At 36.8% G+C, this 15,958-nt stretch overlaps 2 protein-coding genes across 3 annotated transcripts; one reads left to right on the forward strand and one right to left on the reverse strand.

Annotated features, from left to right (window-relative positions):
* Positions 1-252: 252 nt before the first annotated feature.
* LOC137944543 (choline transporter protein 1-like) lies at positions 253-8,636 on the reverse strand. Of its 2 annotated transcripts, XM_068790225.1 has the most exons (10): positions 8,294-8,636; positions 6,801-7,159; positions 6,277-6,422; positions 4,786-4,969; positions 4,126-4,199; positions 3,926-4,039; positions 2,999-3,358; positions 2,258-2,518; positions 1,387-1,614; positions 253-681 (listed from the first exon to the last, which is right to left on the reverse strand). In XM_068790225.1, exons 1-10 carry the CDS (start codon positions 8,476-8,478, stop codon positions 490-492), a joined length of 2,103 nt encoding a protein of 700 aa, XP_068646326.1. In that variant the 5' UTR covers positions 8,479-8,636; the 3' UTR covers positions 253-489. The 2 variants fall into 2 exon arrangements, with proteins under 2 accessions (XP_068646326.1, XP_068646327.1); XM_068790226.1 differs by lacking the exon at positions 3,926-4,039.
* A 2,523-nt stretch (positions 8,637-11,159) lies between these two features.
* Positions 11,160-14,845, forward strand: LOC137943917 (monothiol glutaredoxin-S17-like). Its single transcript, XM_068789359.1, has 3 exons — positions 11,160-11,409; positions 13,143-13,217; positions 13,376-14,845. The coding sequence occupies exons 1-3, from the start codon at positions 11,239-11,241 to the stop codon at positions 14,594-14,596; spliced, it is 1,467 nt and encodes a 488-aa protein (XP_068645460.1). The 5' UTR covers positions 11,160-11,238; the 3' UTR covers positions 14,597-14,845.
* The last annotated feature ends 1,113 nt before the right edge of the window (positions 14,846-15,958 follow it).

Here is a 15,958-nt window from a genome sequence, read left to right on the forward strand (position 1 = left end):
CCGGATCCGGTCCGCACTGATTCTAGTGTTAGTTTGCACCAGCCCCAACTTTTCAATAACTCTAGAATTGCATTTCAGTTCTCGTGAGAAATTTAAATTTTTATTTATAATTTTCTAATAATAAAAATAAATTATTATTTTAATATAATTTGGTATTTTTAATTAAATTAAATAAATTAAACTTTTATAATTAAATTGAACTATTTAATATATGAATTAACCTGTTTCAAAACCTTCCAACCCTCTAATCACTGGAGAATCAGAACTTGGGCTGAAGCATATATTTCTCAATTTACTGTCGTCAACTTGACCAATACAGTGATTGGAGGATACATATATGGAGTTCACTGCCACACTATACAGAAGAGAACCCACTGGACCAAAATTAATTTGAAAGAGAGGAAAGGAAAGAGCAAGCAGATCAATTTCTGTCCCCCTTCAGTTACTCTCCCTTTGAGTGCATACAGAGAAGAAACTTTCAATGGGAGATTATGGTCCTTGGGTGAGTCTTTGCATCTCGCCTTGGTCATTCAGGGTCTCAATAAGAAGAGGGGGTGCATATTGGGCAGTTCCTTGATGCTCCTCTGCGTCCTGGCAGAAGGAAAGAATGATGGTGTCTATTGACATTTCCACCACTGCAAAGAATAGAGTCGCAACTATGTAACCAAGTAGCCAGCAAACCTGAAACAGAGTCAACAATGAAGTTTAGTAAACCTTTTATTGATATCAGAAGAGAATTTCGATTAAAGTTCGGTGTGGTGATTTTTGTAAAATGACTGTAATACTCTACTGTAACACTCCACTAAACTCGGAAGCATTCGAAGATAAGCATCTTAATGGTGTAGTGTACATCTCATTTGCATACAGGAACTGAGATCTGCTGATGTTTCGAGGTTGGCAGATCATTGTCCTTTTATTTTCAAGAAGTAGCAATACTAGCTCAGTCCTGCATTATCTAGTCAGAGAACAGCACCCTCCCTAGCAATTTCCAGGATTTCTTGAGTTCCTTTTCATCATCATTAGAGCTGGATCTGTTATACTGGGTTTGACTTACATGGTCCCTATCCTCCACTTCAATCTGTCATTTGATAGTCCGGTTTTACGGTTGGACTTCCTCGAAACTTAATACTACTTTTGTATCTTTTTCAGCCCCCAACTCTTCTTGCCAGTCCATCAACAACCAATGGCAGAAGCCTGCTCAGTAGTGCGCTACCAAACCTATTTCTGCATGTTTCATCATTTCAAACAGCTCTTTTTTATCTCTTGTTCTTATGTGTGTTACTGAACATTCACTTCTACTTCCGTGAACCCTCCTTTAGCCGCAATTACTTGTGGAGAAGAAAACTATTGAAACAATAAAATGTGAAAGCCAGGAAGAAAGCTTACCATAACAGGGAACAAGGGGGAAGATATTTTGTTATGGGCAGATCTGTATTTGTGAGTATCCAACATGAGGAATGCAAAAACGGCACAGAAGAGGCTGACACATAATTTCCCAAGAAAGAGAATAACATCTCCAATTACATTGACTTTGCCTATTCTCAAAATGTTGTTCATAATCAAACCTGTGGCGATTGAAGAAGCTCTAAAGAATCCTTTACCAGTAATAGCAATCTGCAAGAAAAACAATAAAGAGATCAAAGTGTGAAGAAAAACTCCATCAACTTTTTCAACAAGGTTAGAACCCCCAAACCTAGGCATGTTCTACCTACAAAGTTTGCTTCTGTTTCAAGGCACATACAGTCTTGTAGTTTTGGCAGATATATATGGCAAACGTGAAATACATCAGCTGTACCAAGTGCAAAACAGAATTTGTTGGGAGTCACTGAGAATTGGTATAGTTACTGATAATTTTTCCATTAATCATCCAACTATACCACTGTACAGCTTGCATAAGTTAGTGAGTTGGCAAAATTTTGGAGTAGAGCCAATTTCAGAGCTGAACCACTAACTTAACAAGGAATTTACCATCAACTCCCAGTTTAAAACCAACTTAGTTTATTCTTGTGTTGTTGTTCTTGGTCTGCTACTTCTTAATCCATTTCACAGATATCCATCATTCAAAAGAAATAACAACAGAGAAAAAGGACTATAGCTCCGTATGTTTCATGACTAGCAATAGTGTGACCTTTAAATCCAAGCACCAACATACATACAGCGGACTACTGAAGATTTACTCTCAAGTCAGAGATTCTAAAAAATATTCTTGTTAGTAAATTCTAGAAAACACTAGTGTTGGCTCTTAAAATGTACTCACCATAATATAAGCATTGCGGTTAACTGATTTAATGGTCCAATCCACACAACCAAGACAGCATTGCGAAGAACATGACACACATTTTCCTATCATACTTATAGGTGTGGTATTAATAAGCTTCAACCGTCGGCGAATTGATTCAAGAATATATCTGAGAGATTCAACCACAGAAACTATGAGGGAACCAATAGCCACAGAACCCAAATTATAACGCATAAGCCGCTTCATTGAGGCAAAGACTGGAAGGAAAGGAATCTCTTGCTGCATTCATTAAATTCTGTAGGTATTAGAATCAAAATAAATAAGAACAAATGAAAATTTAACATTATTGAACTGAACAACCATGATCCTGAATTCTTATCTGAACAATCAATTGAGCCATTTTTTCTGAACTGAGAAAAAAGTTTACAAGTTTGGTTTACAATAAAATGCTAAGATGCTTGTTGACCTTTACATACAAACTTTGTCCATAGAAAATGTTTTGTCTTCTTTATCCTATGAAGACCTTACATCAAATGTAGGAGTCTCCTTCCCACTTCTTTAACATGACTTCTCATTTCAACCACAAGATATTGTCAACTAACAGTTAATTTTTGAGATCAAAGCAAACCTAAAAAGCCCCTATGCCCTTACGAACAACAGCACTAGTAATAGGTGGCATTATGGTTACATCCTTAAACCCTAAAAGTTCCTACTTGTTTACATTTTAGATATTTACCATTAATGTAATCAAGTGCTTACCGATGTTTCACCGCGAGCCCAATAATAGGATGCAACAGAACCAGCAATCACAGTTGACGAACATGCGATAAAGAATTGTGTAGCCCAATAACATCCAAACAGGTGGAATATTATTGCTATTGTGATATAATGTGTGTAGTGGATACTATATCCACAGCAACTGTCGCAGTTCACCTTATGTGATTTGAGGTCATAAGCACAACAATTGGCTTTGCTGCAGTCATTCTGAAGAACCTCTCCAGAGCTGAAGAGATGGAGAGTTGCAGAAAACCAGAACATGTAAAATACCACAAGCATGGCATAGGGTATAGTTGGAAATATAATAAGGGCTTGAACTTCTCCAATGACCTTTGCAGCCACCTGCACAAAACTTTAACATCATCATATGCTGATCACAGTATTAACTGCCAAGTAAAGCAGCATAACCTACTTAATGAAAATAGCTTAACGGAGCCATATTCTGCAAACCTGCAGCAGACCAGGGAGTAATTTAGATTGATTAGAGCATGTGAATGTATTGTCTACCACATAGGCCTTTCTCTTGGAAGATCCTGATTTGGATTTACCACAAGGGTAAGTTCCCATCAAATAATTCAACTGGATGAAACATGATGATCATTCTACTTTCGGCAACCCATTCTTAATAGAAACATCGACAGATTGAGATATTTTGATAGGACAGTCCATCTAGTCTAAATTACCTGTACTGAAGCACATCCAAAGCATTACTTGCCAGTGCCTTAAATACTGGCAAAATAAAGTTGTGAATATTTTTCAGCACCTACTTTTGCATCTCAATGGCATAGTCATAATTTATTGTTGACACATTTGCAATTTACGGTAGTTTAAGATGTCATAACTATAACAGCAAAGTCCTCCTTTCAACATACACAATGAAAATAAATTTTTAATGAAATTTAGACTTGCCTTCAAAACAGACGTGGCCATAAGGATGCGACGAACAATTACTATTGATGATAGAACAGAAATAATCATTATGACTGTCATCAATACAGCAATAGCTCGCAGGTGGTTTATTTCCTGAATGGCAGACACAGTATTGAGTTGCCATATTCAAATAAAGCTAAATTTTCTAATACAGGAGTAGAATGATAATTTTAACCCACCCTTCCACTGATGTGATAGTAGGGATCACTTTCACCAATGACAACTGAGACAACATCGTTCCCAATCCATCCAGCTACATTGACATAGCAGAGTCAAAGTTCATGTTGAATTGTAAACTACCAAACATACTGATTAAATAAGAAACTGGTAGCAAGTGCAAACTAACTAATAAGAATCATGAAAGCATACATGAGGTATATAAAGTTAAAAGACTGCAAAATAGGTAACGGAGGTCAACAAAACCTTTTGTTTATATAAAACTACTAAAAGAATAATGAACTAGAACTAAAGACTAAACCTTAAACTTGCCCCCCTCATTCAATTTAAATAACTAATTGGTAAATTAATATACTTACAATGTAACAAAACAGAGAACGAAAAAAATCACATCAACTAATTAGCTCAGAGAAGTCAGCTCCAATAGTTCTAGGTTTCTAGACATTTTCACTTTCCTGTCTTTTAGCTCACAAGTATTCTATGTCATGTTTCCACCATTAGGTGGTCTGTTGCCATATCTCAATGACTCAAGATAAATACCAGAACATTCGTAGTTAGTTTTAGAAAGATGGCCCCATCAAAGACCAATGTATGAGGCAGAGTGAGCACCTTTGAAATATAAATGAATAATTAAAAATGCATAATAAGATTTTCTTTCTGACCTTTGCTGTAGAAAAACATAGTGACAGACACAATGAGAGCATTGAAGAGAATAACTGTTATCCAAGTCATTCCAGCAACAAAATGGCGAATCATCAGTAACCATATCACTGAGAGAAAAAGTGGAACAATTCCTCCACAAACAATTAACACTGGCCATGACTTCCCAATGTCTGCCATATACCTCTGAAAGATAATGAAAAACACATAATTAAACTGGAGTTTCTCAAGAGTCATTAACAAGTTATATTTCAGAAGGCAACCAAGATAAAGGACAAGGAACTAGCATGAGCTATAAGAAGCAAGTGTATTAGCAGACTTATACAACAAGTGAAAATTCCCACAGTTGACACATCAGCCAGAAAAGTATTAATTAGATGGTTCAAGACTCCATATCAAGGTCCATCGATGGTGAAGATGCAGCAAGCTACTCGGCACATTATTTGGTAGAGAGGGAAACCAAAAAAAGTGTTGCTAATTTATACAATCGAACAATAGGCCTCCTAAGTGACTAATCATTTTGAGATGGAAACCAACCCAATCCTAACAGTGGGTATCAGCACAGGTGTGTGTTTGAGTCCAGGCCCAATTTGTACTTCATTGAGTTTGTGCCCCATGTGTGTAGTTCATGCCTCTGACCCGTTATATGAAAGCCTGAACATGAGTGGGAGTATTAAATAGGAATAGTCTCACATTGATAGGTGTTAACAAGTGTTAGTAATTTATAAGGTTGAACAGTAAGCCTCCTAAGTGGCTAGTCATTTAGGAACGGAACCGGACTCAATTTGATTAGGGTGTAATCCAAATGGCCCTTACTGCTCTTAACTACTGAAAACAAAATGAATATAATAAATTTGAATAAGAAGAGCAGTGATACAGGTTAGATCTAAAGGTTTGGAAATTCCATTTTGAATTAAAACACACTTTTGACCATTTTCCATTGGAAAAGTTTGAACTAGAAACTTTTCCCCAGTTGACACGTTCTCTGGCAGTTACTGCTTGTACTGGAAACTAACAACAAACTAATTCAGGGAACCTACACTTCATAGAAAATATATTTCAATAGAAAAAAAACCCTAATTTAGTACATGGCCATCTTGAATAAATTAAAAATATGTATAAGTGTGGTACACCCACATATTAGTTTCATGACTGACAAAGACAAGCCACAAGCCTTGAGTCTCAACTTAAACACCTAGGGGATTGACTGTCGCTTGCAACTGTGTCCACTGGAAAGGTTGGAAACACTTCTGTTTATTACTGAAAAGGAAAATAAAAAATTCAATTTTATTTCCCAGTTGAAAGACTTGGCAAAACCAGGGAAATTTTGGACAATGGGGAAAAAATTTCCATTACTTGCTTTCCTCTTGTTTTAGGTGGCAGAATTCTCCCTTAGTGTCAGAAACATACAAGGCGAAGAGCAAAATTCCAGATACAGACAACATCGAATAGGTCAAAAAGAATATATTTCTCGGATGGGCATTTTCTCTAACCTTTACGACAGCTGAACGAGAATTGATGGCCCTATGTATTATTTTGTCAATAACAAGATCCTCGTTGATATTTACTCCACCCATCTGTTGCCAATGCCGCAAAGATACATTTGAAGCACGAGCTATGAACTGGCAGCTCCAATAGACTGAAAGGTGAATCAAAAAAACTCAAAAGCCAGTAAAACCACATTATAGAAATAAAAGCAAAGCTACATGCAAGCCTTCAAGTAGATAATTCTGCATGTCCCATGCTGCACGGGATAAAAGTAGCTTTGTTATCCTCAAGATGGTCCCTTCCCCACTGAAAGAGTGTGTATCTCACAAAAAGAGGAAAACAAGAAAGGCGTTCATTCTTTTCAATCAAAATCATCATCTGGTACGACTATTCATCCTTTCAAAAGAATAATCTTAAATTTCTGGGACTAATGATTGCTATTTCAGGCACACATCTACAATTTTGCTGCAGTAAAATGACTTGGTTGAGTCATTAGTCATGAACTAAAGAGGGTATAAGTGCCACTTACCATTCACACTAGGAAATATCACAGGGTAGCAAGGGCCTTGAAGCTGAAGGGAGCTGTTCCTCATCTCAGGTGTAAGGAACTCGTAATAGTCATAATTCCTCTCAATCCAATCATCATCAGAGATTCGAATATCACCCTCTGGATAATCACATACCCAGTTAAGAGAGTCTTCAGATGGTGTTGGGCATTCCATCAAACAAATGGCTCTTGCATCAGTTAGCTTAAACTGACTGTGTTTTACTCCACTTTGGTAGACCTGGTTGGGATTCAACCAGTAACGAACCTCCAGTTCACGAAGATCAGGGTCAGCATGCTTGTTCCCACAAATATTGCCCTTATAGTCCAGCCCGTACATAAGCCTTGTTTAGATATACAACATCAACAGACAAAGAAGAAGTTAAATATGAACATCAAGTATTTAGATACAAACTAGAGTTTCTCTTTTGTTACTATTAAAAGAATGAAAACTTCAACCTATAAGACCAAAAGCAAACTTCAAACATCATGAGAAGAAAGCATATAAATCTTCAGGCAATATATCAAACAGACTTTTTTGCAGCTGGAACTAAACACTATCAATTTCTATAAACCACGATTGCATAATATCAGTCCTTAAAAACTACCATTCAAAAATCAAACTTTAATTGATGTGGAAACCAGCAATTAACTAAGAAACAAATTTCTACTGACTAAATCAAACAGTAAGATCTAAACCAAGAATACAAAAATCCTGATAGACTCTAGCTGAATGTCCGCCTTTAGAACAAAAAGGCATATTGTATCTAAAGGGACTGTTGCAACAGAACACACAGATGGACATCAACTCCCAAAAAACACAAATTTTGGAAAATTATCAGCTTGCTGCATACTCTGCACCTAAACACGTGAATATGTTACGAGTTCAATCTGTAACTCCCTTAACCACAAAAATGGCACTCTGGGACGACATGGGAGCAAGTCCTAGTACCTCATACTAATGTTTGAAAAAGAAGTACCGTAACCAAAACAAAAGCACTACAGAAACATCAGGAGCGGCTTTTTCCGACAAAAAGGAATGAAAAAAAATATGTCCTTCAGAATGCAAGTGCGGAATATGGACGAAGAGAATCACTTGGTGGAATTAAAACAGAGCAAGAGACAATCACTTCACGTAGACTCACAAATCTAAGTAAACAACTCCGAGGACGAAGCAGATGAAAAAGACCCATTTTTCACATCACGGAAGCAGAATCATCAACCACGCAAATACTGCCCTTGTACTCCTTTCTCTTCTCTACATTTTGAAAGATTCCATTCCTTAAATCTAAAGCTGACTTTACCCAAGTGCACCTAGAAACAAATCACTAAATCCGTAACAACCAACCAAGCAACAGAAAACCTCTAAAAGACAACAGAAACGAACCTATTTCAGTTCCTTCCTCAAGCAAGCCCAAATGTCAGCAAGTGACAGACACTACCATCTAAAAGCAACAAAAACAAATATCGTCGGTTACCTCAATGGGTTTCCCTGGTTGAATCCGAAGCTGGAGTTCACAATCATTGCCACCCAGAAAGCAATGAAGAGAATGAGAAAGGTAACATCCCTGCATTTTCGGTTATGTCTGATAATCCCCCCGACTTGGTTATCACCGTCACTCGAAGGATACCGACCTATGATAGCCCCCAACGGACCCCCCATGTCTCCCACTTCTCTCTTACAAACTGTCACAAGAGAATATTGCAGTTGAAGTAGATGCGAGAAAGGTTCACAGGAGAGCTAAGACTGTTAGACCCTTGCAGTATGAGGAGGAGAGAGTGGGAGGGAACTGTGTGTGAAGGGTTCTTGTTTTTGTTAAGCTTACGACAGTGGGAGCAAAAGAAGGCGCTTTCAGGAATTGTTGTCGTGCGGCTCGACTCGGGCATTTTACTGCCTGTCGGCTTGTCTCGGACTTAGCAACCGGTGAAACTTACCATGATAGGAATATATTATGAGACGCACCAAAGATTTACAAATGTGATTCATTAATGCAAGCCAATAGGGGTTAGGGAATTTCAGTCTACCTTGTTTCTATATTAACAGATTGTGACGCAAGCCAGGATGAGAGCTATCCGCTTGAACTCTGCTCGGCTGAAGCCGCCGATCAAAAATATCTCCACGGCAATAAATAAAAAATAATAATATTATTAATTAACTAAATAAATTTGCAGGGTTTATTACTTTATTTGTCTCAATGTGAACCATTCTTCCCCGTCCATGAGTACCATGCATACATACAAGTAAAATGACGAAAATGCCCTAATTGATGAGACAAATTTTATTGGATCATGCTCAAGGGGAACCTATTAGTATTAATATATTCTATATATATTTTTAGTGCATTTGTTAACTATGTTGTTACCAAGTATGTGACATGTTAAAAAACTAATATTAAATTTGTATATTAATTAATACTACATATTTTATTGGTAATAATTAAATATTAACTGTGAATATCTTGTATTTAAAAAATTAAATATTTTACCTTCCTACTCCTAAGATAAACTATTAATTCCTTCTTTTTTTTGCTTCAATTAGACTCGGGATACGACTAGAGAACACGAAAATTCGAGTTAAACATAGTCAAATTGAGATTCACCAGGAGGGTTAGTCTCCCAAATAGATTTTTAAAGTTCAAGTTCATGTCCAACATGAAAATCATGTCAATCATGTACATGAAAATCATTTTTGCACTTGTAGTATTGATGACTTCATGTGCACTAGAAAACAGTTTCCAGTGTTAGTACCCCAATATGAGAAAAATATAAAAAACAAGAGAATCCCTAAACCCTTGCAATACACTTAATTATAACATAATACTTAAACCCCAAATTTGGTAAAACAACCATTATTACTACACGAATAAGTTATTTAATGTATAATTAAATATTTTAATATATGTATTAATTGAATTAGATATTTTATTGTACATTAATATGGTAATTACAAGAGCCAATGAAATATGTACATGATTAATTACAAATAATAAATAAACAATGTTATAAATAAAAAAAATGAAAGTAATACGTTGAGTTATTAATTTATTAATAACATATGATATACTTTAACCTAAAAATAAATAATTTAAGAGAAAAATTGATCTAATCATAACTTAACACACTATATATTTGTACATAATATATTTTATGTATTATTAATTAATAATATATTATCACAACTTTTAAAACCATTGGTTTAATTAACTATAGCAATCGGATAATTATGCCAAAATAATTTATCAAGTATTTATTTTAACAATATTTTAATTATAACTATTAAATCACTATTTTAATATAGTAATTATAAATAAAAAAAATATTTTATAAATTAATATTTTTATGACGATAGTTTAATTTTTCTTAACTTAGGAAAAATTAAACCATTGTCGTATTCCTCAGCGGCGAGACAGCAGGCAACGGTGACAAGCCAGTGGGCAACGGCGACAAAGGCGACGCTCTAACAATACGCCGAGAGGGAGAAGAGAGGGAGGTTGAGAAGCTCTACAACAGATGCTCAATCTCCCGTGCTCTGCCACGGAGGTCGAGAGGGAGGATGGCCGATGGGGGGAGGAGAAGAGAGGAACGTTGAGAGAGAAGAGAAGTCGTCGCCAAAGGGAGGAAAGCCTCCCTCTCTCTCCTCTCCCTCTCGACCTCCGTTGCAGAGCCTCTCGGTTTCCCATACTCTACAACGGAGGTCGAGAGGGAGAGGCCGTAGAGAGGGACGATGGAGACGAGAGAAAAAGCAGAGAGCTCAGGGTTTAGGGAGATGACAAAGGGGCTGCGGGAACGAAATGAGCAAAAATAAGCGAGACGGTGTGCGCTAAAGAGAGCCCCGTGCATGAGTCATGTACATGATTCTCAAAATCGGGCGAAAAACACTTTCCGTTGTTTACTCTTGGGACATGAACTCCTGAGTCATGGATAATCATGTACATGACATGAAGTTTGGCGCTCTCTAACGACATCAAGACATGAACTGAGTAATGCATCCCCCCCCCCCCCCCCCATTCGGTTTGTTCAATTCCAAACCTGATTTGACTAGGTCAAGTCATGAGTTTACTTTGACAAATAAAAAAATCATGATACTAACCAATTATAAGTATCCAATTATGAACAAATTTCTTATTTTGTTATATATTTAATGTAACATTTAGGACATAAATGAGACAATCATATTATATATAAAATAAAAATTGAGTCGGTTCATTTTGGTACATACACAAAACAGTCGAGGCTAGTTTTGTAACTTCACAACCGGATGAGATTCTCGCATTTCGATCACCCTTTTAGAAAAGGGTAAAAGTAGCGTAAACAAAGCTTAATTTTTTAAATGCGAAAGGGGGCCTTCACAGCTTTCTGAGCTCGGCATTTACCCCCGATTAAGCTTCCTCGAGATTAATTTATTCTGCGAGGGAGGAAGAAGATGGGCGGCTCTGTGAGGAATGTGGAGTCAAAGGACGAGATTGATAACGTGCTCCGGGAGGGCGGGCCCGTTGCCCTGCACTTCTGGGCGTCCTGGTGCGAGGCCTCCAAACAGATGGATCAAGTCTTCTCGCATCTCGCTGTTGATTACCCGCATGCTAGTTTTTTTAGGGTATGTTGAGTTTCTTTTGGTGATTTTTGTTTAGTTTAGAGATTCTGAATTCGGGTATGCTTTGGATTGTTTACCCGGTTCTTGTGATGAATAGTCTTTGATGGAACCTTTGTTGCGTTTTTTTGGTTGTATGGCTGATTGAAGCAATTTGTTTTATTGTATTAAGATGCTATTTACATTTTTGGGTGACCGTTAGTTTCTGTTGTAGTATTTATGTCCGATTTTTGAACTCTTCATAGCGCGTTGAACATGCATCTTCAAGCAGCTCTAAAACCATTGCAAATTGGCTTCTTTATTTTTTCTTTTATATAAAAGTTGGTGCTGTTCTTTTATTACGAGTAGGTCTGCTAGAATGTCATTTTGGTTTCTCTCTTGTTAAGTTTTCATTACTGTTCTTTAATTTTTTTTGGCTTTCTTCGGTATAGATATTGAGCTTTATGTTGTATTCCATCTGTATTTTTAAGCTTTGTGTCATGGTTCATGTTGTTCTATTTTATTGATCTATTTCCTTGGTTATCGTGAGGAATCACTCTTAATTGATAATCCATTTGGCTGTTATAATTATATGTATCTTATGTTTTCCCGGATGATAATCTCTATAGAATTTTGACTTACAGCTGATTTTGACAAAATAAATAATTAAAGTTTAAGCTTAAACATATGTGTTTCTCTTAAGCATTATTTGTGCCCATATATCTCCTTCGTTGCCTGGTAGTGCATTATAATCCTTCTTCATGTCAATCTTCGGATGCATGAATGAGGAGGAACTCTTTTTTTGGTGCCTAATACATGATTCACTTGCTGCTATGATGCTGCTGTGTATCTCTGATCTTGAGGAGACTGAGATGGGTTATATCAGCAAATGCAGATCAATTCAACAACAATTCTAATACTTTATATTGAGAGAATGCTTTGAACCACCTCCCTTGAGACTTGCCCGTTTGTAAAGAATCTGATTTGTTGTTCAAAGCACGATACGATCAAATTTTGCATTGTAAAGTTTCTAATCATTGAAATATTCACTATAAGAGGACATGAGGATGGATTGAGCCTTTGGCTTAGTGGTCATGTTGGGGGTTTCATACTGTGAGGTCTTGGGCCAAGTCTCACAGATGTCTTAAGAGAGTGTATATATGTTACCGATATTCAAAAGGGTACTTGAGAAGCAAAGATGCTAGATACAGTCCTTATCTGCCCCTTTTAATACGTTCAAATGATGCCCATCAGATTGCATTGATAAAAAACACACTGCTGCATGCTTGTAGACGTCTTTTATAGCGTCCATCTCCCATCAGATTATAATAATAAAAATGCATTGCTGTATGCTAGTAGACATTCTTTATATCATCCATTCTGTTTTATATTAGTTGTTTTTGTATTTAAGAGAGAAACTGGAATTCTTTGCATTAAAGTAAATTTTGAATTGAAGAGGAAGTTTTCGATCATCTTATGTCTTGTCCTGAAATATGCAATGGTCTCATAGAATCTGACTGGGTGAGAAAAGTAGTTATATTTCTATTTTTTCTATTTCTTGAACTTTTGCAACCAAAAGACCAAAAGATCTTTTCACTGATTCGTAAATCCTGCTGTATGAGATACACAGATTTGAACCTTTGTTCTCACTTGGTATCCCTTATTTTCTTCAACTCTTTGCTCTTTGTGCTTTATTCTATTGTATATTTCGTGTTTTCACATGTTGCATGCTCATGGTTTAAATGTTTTTGTGTTTGCAGGTAGAAGCTGAGAAGCAGCCTGAGATCTCAGAGGCCTATTCAGTTTCTGCTGTGCCATATTTTGCCCTGTTTAAGGTAGTCTTAACCTACTTAAACATCTTTTCTTGTAGTTTTATGGTTAAGACCAACAAATGTACATGCAAAAGACAAGTTTTTCTTTTCTCCTAAAAAAAACAAAATGTTTGTAGATAGTGGTACTGTTATCAACCTATGCTGCTTCTTTTTCCATGCAGGATGGAAAAACTGTTGATACACTTGAAGGTGCAAACCCATCAAGCTTAGCCAATAAAGTTGCAAAACTTGCTGGGCCTGTTGACCCCTCTGGGTCTGCAGTTCCTGCTAGCCTTGGAATGGCTGCTGGACCCGTGGTGCTTGAAACGGTCAAAGAGTTGAGCAAGGAAAATGGCTCTTCTCTATCTGCAAAGGCACCGTCATCTGGTCTCACTGAATCCCTCAAAAACCAACTTCAAGAGCTCATAAACTCTCATCCTGTTTTTCTATTTATGAAAGGAAGCCCTGAAGAGCCTAAGTGTGGGTTCAGCCGCAAGGTTGTGGAGATCTTAAAGGGAGAAGGTGTTAGTTTTGGAACTTTTGATATATTAACTGATAATGAAGTTCGTGAGGGTATGAAGAAGTTTTCGAACTGGCCCACATTTCCTCAGCTCTTCTGCAAGGGTGAACTCCTTGGTGGATGTGACATTGTAATTGCAATGCATGAGAGTGGTGAATTAAAGGAAGTTTTCCAAGACCATGGAGTCCTGTCGGTCTCAGATGGACCAAGTCTTGAAGCAGGAAAAGGAGGTGTAACTGTATCTGATGGATTGAGTGTAGACTTGACTGCTCGACTCAGAGAACTTATTAACTCTAGTCCAGTGCTTCTGTTTATGAAAGGGAAACCTGAAGAGCCCAAATGTGGTTTTAGTCACAAGGTGGTCGAGATACTCCAGCAAGAGAAAGCCGAATTCAAGAGCTTTGACATTCTCTCAGATGATGAAGTTAGGCAAGGCCTTAAAGTGTACTCTAACTGGTCAAGCTACCCACAGCTATACATTAAGGGTGAATTAATTGGTGGCTCTGATATTGTGCTGGAAATGCAGAAGAGCGGTGAGCTAGAAAAGGTCTTAATGGAGAAGGGCATTATTGGAGAACAAACACTCGAGGACAGGTTAAAAAGACTGGTCTCTTCTTCACCCACCATGCTTTTTATGAAGGGTACCCCGGATACTCCTAGATGTGGGTTTAGTACGAAAGTGGTGGATGCTCTTAGAAAGGAGGGTGTCAGTTTTGGGTCATTCGACATTCTAAGTGACGAGGAAGTGAGGCAGTGTCTGAAGATTTTCTCGAATTGGCCCACTTTTCCTCAGCTATATCATAATGGGGAGCTCATGGGAGGTTGTGATATTGTGTTGGAACTGCAGAGTAGTGGTGAACTCAAGTCTACTCTCTCCGAATAGGTAGATTATGCTTACCAAAAATTCAAAACATAAGACATTTTGAAAAAGAAAAAACCTAAAAATCAAAACTTTGACCATTTCCTAGTTACTCTGTGTATGTGAGAAATCCTTTGTGTTTCCTGTAAAAGCCATTAAACCGAGGATTTGGGAGATAAAGTCAAATGTTTGATGTTGGAGGCATAAGTCGAAACTGAAACTTCTTCATATTTATGTTGCATGGGGGCTGTTAATATAGATTAAGTACAATTATATCCATTTGCATGATAGTTTGAACCAAAGGTGTTCTGTCCCGGTGAGTCCACCTGTGACTCTGTTGATTTGATTCAATTTGGGCGGGGTTGGGTTGGGGGGGTCTAACCCTCAATCCTCAGGTTTCCTGTTGTTATGTATTGTGGGTGAAATCCTGAAGAACTCTATTACTGATTCTGCTGCTAGTAACTCATCCATGAGTTCTATTAATTCGATAAACTGTTTGATTAACATTCGATACTGAAATCCCTCCGGATGGCAGATTTGTTGTCTCATGCACCAAAATATAACTTCTATCTAGGCATTTTGGACAGAGAAATATGTATATTTATGTCTTTTTAGATAAGAGGATAAAGATTTATACTTTTAATTAGAATAAATCCCCGCGTTAAATCTGCAGACTGTCATATTTTTTCACAATAATCTCTCTGCATTGTTACCTCCTTAGGGTTGGTAAGTGTTGGAGAAAGTGTAAGTACTTTTCCCAGTGAAAGTGAGAGGTAAAGTGAAGTACTTGTTTGTGTTAATGTGCGCAATAGAAAGTGCAGTATAAAATACTTGTTTGTGTTAGTGTGCGTAATGTATAATACAGTGTAAAATATTTGTTTGTGTTATTATAATCTTGTTTGATTAGCCATCAAGTGAGACAAACTACCACTATATGAAAAATTGTTTTTGCCAATAAAACAATGAAATTAAATTCACTGGCGGAAAGGTTTCGCTAGGAAAATTTCATATATTTTTTCTCTTTTTATTTATTTTCTTATTCTCTTTCTTTCCTTTTTTTTTTCTTTTTTTCCCTTGTTTTTCTCCCCAGTTTCTCCATTTTTCCTTTCACCTCTTCTTTTTACTTTTTTCTCCCCTCTTTTTCTTTTTTCTTTTGCCTTACTTTCCTTTCTCCCTATCTTTTTTCCTTTTCTATTTTTCCTCCCCTCTGTTTCCTTTTTTCTCTCTCATTTTTTTAATCATTTTTTTATTTTTCTTTTTCCTTTCCACCCATCTTTTTCTTTTATCTTTTTCTTTCTCTCTATTTTCATTTTCTCCCTTTTTTTCATTTTCTTCCTTTTCCCCCTTTTCCCCTTTTATTTCCTTTAATTTTTCCCCTCTTCTTTA

This window comes from Aristolochia californica, unplaced genomic scaffold, assembly GCF_029961685.1.
Source record: "Aristolochia californica isolate CCGP_79_NKW_82.1479 unplaced genomic scaffold, dmAriCali1.0.hap1 SCAF_11, whole genome shotgun sequence".
Lineage (NCBI taxonomy): Eukaryota > Viridiplantae > Streptophyta > Magnoliopsida > Piperales > Aristolochiaceae > Aristolochia > Aristolochia californica.

Excerpts from the sequence above, each read along its gene's own strand:
- LOC137944543 (XM_068790225.1), bottom strand. The coding sequence starts at position 8,478 with ATGGGGGGTCCGTTGGGGGCTATCATAGGTCGGTATCCTTCGAGTGAC. Across the intron at positions 2,519-2,998 it reads GGGCTCGCGGTGAAACATCG|CAAGAGATTCCTTTCCTTCC; the intron begins GTAAGCACTTGA and ends TAATGAATGCAG. Across the intron at positions 682-1,386 it reads CCCCCTTGTTCCCTGTTATG|GTTTGCTGGCTACTTGGTTA; the intron begins GTAAGCTTTCTT and ends ACTCTGTTTCAG.
- LOC137943917 (XM_068789359.1), top strand. The coding sequence starts at position 11,239 with ATGGGCGGCTCTGTGAGGAATGTGGAGTCAAAGGACGAGATTGATAAC. Across the intron at positions 11,410-13,142 it reads CGCATGCTAGTTTTTTTAGG|GTAGAAGCTGAGAAGCAGCC; the intron begins GTATGTTGAGTT and ends TTGTGTTTGCAG. Across the intron at positions 13,218-13,375 it reads CATATTTTGCCCTGTTTAAG|GATGGAAAAACTGTTGATAC; the intron begins GTAGTCTTAACC and ends TTTTCCATGCAG.